Source organism: Crotalus tigris, unplaced genomic scaffold (assembly GCF_016545835.1).
Source record: "Crotalus tigris isolate CLP2741 ecotype Arizona unplaced genomic scaffold, ASM1654583v1 scf7180000017588.1960692, whole genome shotgun sequence".
NCBI classification, from domain to species: domain Eukaryota; kingdom Metazoa; phylum Chordata; class Lepidosauria; order Squamata; family Viperidae; genus Crotalus; species Crotalus tigris.
In genome coordinates, this window is record NW_024096494.1 from 1,952,912 (window position 1) to 1,960,692 (window position 7,781).

At 36.0% G+C, this 7,781-nt stretch overlaps 1 protein-coding gene across 5 annotated transcripts; it reads left to right on the forward strand.

The window, feature by feature from the left end:
* The first annotated feature begins 3,086 nt into the window (after positions 1-3,086).
* On the forward strand, positions 3,087-7,769 carry LOC120316762 (synaptonemal complex protein 3-like). 5 transcript variants are annotated; one of them, XM_039362759.1, is made up of 3 exons: positions 3,573-3,706; positions 4,705-4,843; positions 6,202-7,769. In XM_039362759.1, the coding sequence occupies exons 1-3, from the start codon at positions 3,665-3,667 to the stop codon at positions 6,285-6,287; spliced, it is 267 nt and encodes an 88-aa protein (XP_039218693.1). In that variant the 5' UTR covers positions 3,573-3,664; the 3' UTR covers positions 6,288-7,769. The 5 variants fall into 5 exon arrangements, 2 of the variants coding, with proteins under 2 accessions (XP_039218693.1, XP_039218683.1); XM_039362749.1 differs by lacking the exon at positions 6,202-7,769 and adding an exon at positions 5,732-6,179; XR_005559050.1 differs by lacking the exons at positions 3,573-3,706; positions 6,202-7,769 and adding an exon at positions 3,087-3,166 and having other exon boundaries at positions 4,705-6,179.
* The last annotated feature ends 12 nt before the right edge of the window (positions 7,770-7,781 follow it).

Below are 7,781 nucleotides of genomic sequence, written 5' to 3' on the forward strand. Positions count from 1 at the left end.
AGCACTCCAGGCCAGATTGGGAATGGCTCAGCACTTTGAGAAACAGTGGCCTACTTTAAAGAAAAAATAAGGCAGAAGAGCTAAGAGCAGTTTTACCAGTGCATGGATTTTATTACTAGAAAGCAAGTAGAGACCACTTATTTTTTTCTATTTCCCTATTGAACAGAAGTACAGCTATAGAATTTTAAGTTGCCCAGAGTCATTCAGATGAATTGGCAGCTGTGGAAACTGAATGAATCATTGTGTGTGTGTGTGTACAAGCATATATACTTAAAGTGGGTAACCCTCTTAACTTTTCTGCATTTTGGTGAGAGATCATAAGGCTACCAGATCGAGGTGCAGCAAACCAGATGACTATTTCATGCTGTCATCTAGCAGTTGTTGATTTTTTTGTTCAGATTTGATAGCCCTAAGAGAAGACTTCTGTCATTTTGTACTGAAAGTCAAAAGGCCTTCCCAGTCAAACCTGAGAATACACATGTACATGACAAGATTGCATGGCTATCACAGCTTAAAAATATGGGGGGGGGACCAAAACAACTATATATTCTTATTGGTGAAACGAATATTGTAAAAATGCATTTTTCCTGGCTGCATTCTTATACATTTTTCAAGGCCCTCAGCAGTGCTTTTTGAATTTTCCCTTGAAAGTAATCTTAATCTTCAAAAAATATAGCCAGGAGCTATAACACAAATCTATTGTATTTACTTTGGCTCCCGGTATACAGTGAACATGAGAGATAGATCTCTATGACAATTGTATCCCTTGGTCAATTCTGATTTCAACTTGGACTCAAAATAAATGGCAGTAGTCACAGTTTGTTTACCAAATTTGAGAAATATTGAATGCAAGGATGCAGAAGAGGATATCAATACAGCTAAGAAAGCCTTATTCCTCATTTTTTTCAATCATTAATTCCATAAATCACTTCACTTTTTTCTTCTTTTAGCAAAAAGACTACAGAAGGTTTCCAGTCTTCCAAAAAAAGTACTAATTGTTTTTCCCTGATCAAACATTTCCAAATGTTAGTCTTCATCATTTGATCACTGAAATAACTCATGTATCTAGTAGTGCTTTTTAGTGTTAATTTTTATTAAAAGTTTTTACATAGCTAAAAGACATATAGCAGTAGATAAAGAAAGGAGAAAAAGGTAAAAATGCAGAACAGAATACCGTTAAAAGAAAAAAGCCCCATAGTTACAGAAGCTACTTCTCTCCTTTACAGAAGTTACAAACTCATTATCCCCCTGCCCTTTTTAGCATTACAACAATCTCTTCTGTCCTTTATTTAATTTTTTGTCATGGTAAAATGCTTTTATTTTTAAAAAAAGTTTAAAAAGCTACTTTACAGAAGCTGAAAGAAATTTATTGTATTTAAAATTAATCATGTGTTTTTCTAGATCAGTGTTTCTCAACCTTGACAATTTTAAGGCATGTGGACTTCAACTCCCAGAATTCCACAGCCAGCAATGCTGGCTGTGGAATTCTGGGAGTTGAAGTCCACATGCCTTAAAATTGTCAAGGTTGAGAAACACTGATCTAGAAAAACACATGATTAATTTTAAATACAATAAATTTCTTTCAGCTTCTGTAAAGTAGCTTTTTAAACTTTTTTTAAAAATAAAAGCATTTTACCATGACAAAAAATTAAATAAAGGACAGAAGAGATTGTTGTAATGCTAAAAAGGGCAGGGGGATAATGAGTTTGTAACTTCTGTAAAGGAGAGAAGTAGCTTCTGTAACTATGGGGCTTTTTTCTTTTAACGGTATTCTGTTCTGCATTTTTACCTTTTTCTCCTTTCTTTATCTACTGCTATATGTCTTTTAGCTATGTAAAAACTTTTAATAAAAATTAACACTAAAAAGCACTACTAGATACATGAGTTATTTCAGTGATCAAATGATGAAGACTAACATTTGGAAATGTTTGATCAGGGAAAAACAATTAGTACTTTTTTTGGAAGACTGGAAACCTTCTGTAGTCTTTTTGCTAAAAGAAGAAAAAAGTGAAGTGATTTATGGAATTAATGATTGAAAAAAATGAGGAATAAGGCTTTCTTAGCTGTATTGATATCCTCTTCTGCATCCTTGCATTCAATATTTCTCAAATTTGGTAAACAAACTGTGACTACTGCCATTTATTTTGAGTCCAAGTTGAAATCAGAATTGACCAAGGGATACAATTGTCATAGAGATCTATCTCTCATGTTCACTGTATACCGGGAGCCAAAGTAAATACAATAGATTTGTGTTATAGCTCCTGGCTATATTTTTTGAAGATTAAGATTACTTTCAAGGGAAAATTCAAAAAGCACTGCTGAGGGCCTTGAAAAATGTATAAGAATGCAGCCAGGAAAAATGCATTTTTACAATATTCGTTTCACCAATAAGAATATATAGTTGTTTTGGTTCCCCCCCCATATTTTTAAGCTGTGATAGCCATGCAATCTTGTCATGTACATGTGTATTCTCAGGTTTGACTGGGAAGGCCTTTTGACTTTCAGTACAAAATGACAGAAGTCTTCTCTTAGGGCTATCAAATCTGAACAAAAAAATCAACAACTGCTAGATGACAGCATGAAATAGTCATCTGGTTTGCTGCACCTCGATCTGGTAGCCTTATGATCTCTCACCAAAATGCAGAAAAGTTAAGAGGGTTACCCACTTTAAGTATATATGCTTGTACACACACACACACAATGATTCATTCAGTTTCCACAGCTGCCAATTCATCTGAATGACTCTGGGCAACTTAAAATTCTATAGCTGTACTTCTGTTCAATAGGGAAATAGAAAAAAATAAGTGGTCTCTACTTGCTTTCTAGTAATAAAATCCATGCACTGGTAAAACTGCTCTTAGCTCTTCTGCCTTATTTTTTCTTTAAAGTAGGCCACTGTTTCTCAAAGTGCTGAGCCATTCCCAATCTGGCCTGGAGTGCTTTCACCCAAACACTGGTGCTGGATGACTGTCTAAATATGGAAAGGCATGCGGGGGGGGGGGGGAGTATTAAGCCTCCAGTAAGACTTCTAAACTGAAACACACGCCCCGTGGGAGGGGGGAGGAATCTCCGGAACAGATTGCGGAGTGGAATTGAAAAGCGGCTTTGTGAACTAGTTCAGACGTTTAGGTGAAAAAGCATCCAGGTTAGGTTCAAACAACACCAGGTAGAGATGCAGTAGGTTCAAAAAGCTATATTTGGATTGTGTGCTTTGATAGAAATGCCCATTTCACAATCTTGGGTATTATATGTGCCTGTGTGTTGTTTATTTCGATTTATATATGGTCCCCTATCTCACAATCTTCTAGCGGATGTAGGTGTCCTTCCTTTCTTCCCACTCTTCAATGGTCATGAAGAAAGGAAAGTAAGCATCTCGCCACTCCAAATTCCCGCGGTCGACGGCCCAGCCTGGCACGCTCCCTCGAGAGTCAGAGTCTTCTCTGACGCAAGCGCAGACCGAGCCTTTGAAGAAAGGGCGGGGAGGATTCAGGAGAGCAGAGCTGGGTGCGGGCGGCATGTTCTCTAAATCTCTCTCTCTGCGTGGGGGGAGGAGAGCGCGGGGCTTGGGGCGGAAAGAAACTAGCGGGAGGGATAATCTGGGTGCATGTGTGGCTGGGCGAGAGGTGGGTAGCTGGTGGCCTGCTGTGCCGTCCGCATAGGGGAGATGAGCTCAGGCAGAAAGCGGGGCCGCCAGTTCGGCTCTGAGGTGATTTGGGCGGGAAATAAGAGGCAGCGGCTGCTTTGAAGAGCGAGCAGAGGGATCGTTTTGCGCTATCCTTTTTCCTCCAGGGGCGCATCGGGGAGAGACTTCCAGGAAAGGCGAAGGAAAAGATGGGCCGATTAAGGAAATAGGATACTTAGAAAAGGCTTTCATCTCATTTATTAAACTTTTATTTATATATAGACTTTCAGCGTGTCTGCATATTCCAATCAAAATTGTTAGCGTCGGTAACTCACAAGCCAGCAAATGTATAGAGAATGTTATAGTCTAATACAAATAAAATCCTATCCCAAAGACAGCTTTGATACCAAAAAGACATTACTGTGCCTCTTTTAAGAAGCATTTTTCAGTCTGTGTTTCATGTACAGTATATAGTTTTTATAATACAAGTTGGCAACAACCAGTCCCAGAGTAATAAAATGCAGAACTATAATCTTGTAATTCAGTGTCCTACTGGTTGTGTGTGCGCGCGCGTGTGTGTGTGTATTTTAAAGCCTCCTCACTACAAACAGACTTTTCTAGCATTTCAACTACAGTATTTAAATATTGAAACATGAAGATACCAGATACTGAGAACTGCAACTGATCCACAAACAACTTTAATAAGCCAACAATTCTATAAAGTTGGAATAATAATAAAATTGTATTTTGGTCTGTTTTGCAGTTTACTTAAAACAAATTAGGTTGTTAATTTATGAGATTGGTTTATTCAGTTAAACTTGGATGATGAAATAGTTGTTTTATGTATAGTGACAGTAAAAAATTAGACGAGTATTTTCTCATAAGCTCACACTAATTTCATCTGTGAAAAATGTCTTTGTATAGTATAAGAAATTCTGCACATAAGGGACATAACATTACTGAATTCCAATTAGCTTTACAAAAAGATGCAAGATGCAACTACTCTGTATTCAGATTTAATTAAACAAATGTGACATTTGAATGTTGATGATGTACATTTATGTAAATTTTACTGCATTTAGAAAATCATGGCACCATCAGGAAGAAAATCCACAGGAAAAACAACCAAATTAGCACAAGAAGATTCAGTTGTACATGTCTATAACTTTGAAGATGACCCAAAAAAACATTTGAGTGGTTCTGACGAGGACATTAGAGAAGGTGCAGTAGTCAACTTAATCAATAAAACCCACTATTACACCAGATACCCATTGTTTAGAACTCAAAGTTATCTGTCATATGAAATTTATCTACAGACAGGTTTTGAGAGGTGGAAAGTTGAGTAAACAAAGTAAGCAATTATCAATAATTATGTAGAAGTGCCCCAAAACAGCCTGATAGACATTTAAAGAAATATATTCATATTGTGCTTATGAGAGTGGAAACAGCAGAATTCTGTTATACTTTTAGTGTTTTAGAGGCATCTGAACTTTTTTCATGCACTAATTCAAAACACTTAAGAGCTCTGAAGTTTACATACAGTACAGTTTTCCAAGTTGTAGCTGTCAGTTTGTTGCACTAAAAACAACAAACATTCACGGCAATTTAAACAAAAAGTTTTATTGTGACTTAAACTCTAGTCCACAAAAGATTACTATATATCAAAACTTTTGGACACAGTCTTTACAAACTGATATGCTTTGTAATTTATTTCAGCTAAGATTTTTGCATAATTTTTATCATGAGTATGTCACTAAAGTATAGTGCTGAAAAAAGTATAGCTGATTCTCTAAAAGCATTAAAACGTTTTAAAAATTAATTAGAAATTAAATAATATTTTAATATTTAATGAAACCATTTTGCACGTTAACCCTAAAATCTGTGTGTGACTTGATAGTACAACCTTTTTTTGTATGTATAAAATCTTTAAATGCAGTCTTCGGAATAATAAAATATTACAGGAAGAAATTCTGCTGGGATTTTTGGAGAGCTGCTGTTAGGCTGAATAAATATTGCAGATATAAATGGAACAATACAATTATTGTTCACTCTTCCATATTTTGTTCTGAAATATATTTCATTTTGCTATTTTATTGGTTGTCCTCACAGAAAAATGTACACAGAAGATAATGAAAGCTGGCTGGGTGATTTTGGACCAGTCACACACACTCGGTCCAACTCGCCTCACAGGGTTATTGTGAGGAAAATAGGAGGAGGAAGGACAATTTATTGTACGTGTTTGCCATTTTGAGTTATTTATAAAATATTCCATATGGGATATAAATAAATAAGTAATGCACAATAATTTGATATATCAGGCTCAGCATAGAACTATAAGGATTTAATTTATGAAAATTTGTAATGTTTTAAATTTGAGTAGCGAAAGTATGATTGGATTAGTGAATGTAATTACCATGTCACAGCTTCATTGGCCTCATGCATATGAGTGGACACTACAAGACACACTCGGTGTTTGGGGTGGTTCACACAGCTTGAGGAACACTGAGGACTGACCTGTTTTCTTTCATCTTTTCCTGGTGATGCAGCTAATTAAATTTATATTTTGCTTTTCTGTAAAGATGAAGCTCCAGTGATTGATAAACATGGGAAGAAAAGACCTTCAGTAACTTTACCTCATGCAGGAGTTGAGGATGATGTTGGGTAAATTGCTTTCTCACTCATTTTTTTTGATGCACAGCTATTATATTAAATGTAATTATACATTTATAATTACAGCAGTAGAGTTATAGTAGTCTATCACAATCAGAAGTGCATATGTATAAAACTTTTCGTAAGTTTGGTGACAACTTACGAATAATTTTCTGTATATCAACTCATACGATATTGCATAGAAAGATTGTCAGGTCAGTGTAAGATGGCATTGCAAAAATGTGTGCATGTTTTAAATAAAGTTTGTCTTTATTTTACATAGAAACAAGAATTTGTTAAATTACTGGATTGGATCAAAAAATACAAGTATGAGAAATTTCAAGCATTCAGTCTCTCTTTAAACTAAGAATTGAATTGGGAAATTGACTTATAACCATCACACAGAGCAGAATTTATAAATCCACATGCTAATAGAATAAGACTATCATATTTGCAAAACTGGATGGCCATTAGATAACAAAAATTCAGAAAACACCTACTCTTTGCAACCAACAAATTTTCCTGGGTTTTTCAGACTAGATATGCTGAACTCCATATTAGATATATTAGATATTTTAGCAATTTATACCAAAATATACATAGTGCTTGGTTAACGACCACTTATTCAGTGACCATTCAAAATTACAATGATGCTGAACAAGTTGTGATTATGACTGGCTCTCAAAGTTCTAGCCATCCCAGCACCCCTGTAGTCACATGATTGTGATTTGGATGCTTGACAACTGACTTGCACTTATATTGCTTCCATGCTTTGGCAGTTATGTGATTGCAATTTGTGATCCTCCTTGTTTGCTTCATACAAACAGGAAGCCAACAAGGAAGGTCACAAGTTGGTCAGATAAATCTCCTCACTTACATGCCATCCCACTGTCCTGCCTTACTAGCCCACCTGCCCACCCTCCTGGACCCTTGCTGCACTTATGCTGTGCCTCCCTGGCCACTTGCACGCCTTCCTCCACCTGACATCAGCCACTTATCTATCTCCCAGCCTGCTTGCAAGCCAACAAGACTTGCAGCTTTTTACCAGCTTCCCTTATGGTTGTTGAAAGCCAGCAGGTAATGGCAAGGAACTTATTGCTTAATGACCTTAATGCCTAACAGCGCCAGTGGGGGTGGCAGCAATTGCCTTTTCTAAGTGGTCATGTGACATCATGTTTTATGACTGTCACTTGATGGAAATTCCAACCCTGATTGCCTTTGTAACACAAGGACTATCTGTATAACTTAATTTAAAATGTTAAAATTGCTCTATAATGAAGATATTTTCATAGTAAAAATAGGAAATACATCTATCTGAATTAAGCGGGAGTTGCTTTTAAAAAAAGAAATTATAGAACTGCAACCTGAAATCCAAATTTGATTTGACAAGGATCCATTTGTTTTTTGTATAGTAAATGAACTAATAGTAAGCCAAATAAGAACTATTGAACTTATTAAATAAAGCTTTGCCTCATCATCTCTACAAAATTTGATTCAGTTTTTTTAATCT

What these genes read in the sequence shown, in the direction of transcription:
- LOC120316762 (XM_039362749.1), top strand. Translation starts at nt 3,665, where the DNA reads ATGAGCTCAGGCAGAAAGCGGGGCCGCCAGTTCGGCTCTGAG. An exon ending in GCCGCCAGTTCGGCTCTGAG is followed by an intron (nt 3,707 to 4,704) that starts GTGATTTGGGCG and finishes TACTGCATTTAG; the next exon opens with AAAATCATGGCACCATCAGG. An exon ending in TGACGAGGACATTAGAGAAG is followed by an intron (nt 4,844 to 5,731) that starts GTGCAGTAGTCA and finishes TTGTCCTCACAG; the next exon opens with AAAAATGTACACAGAAGATA.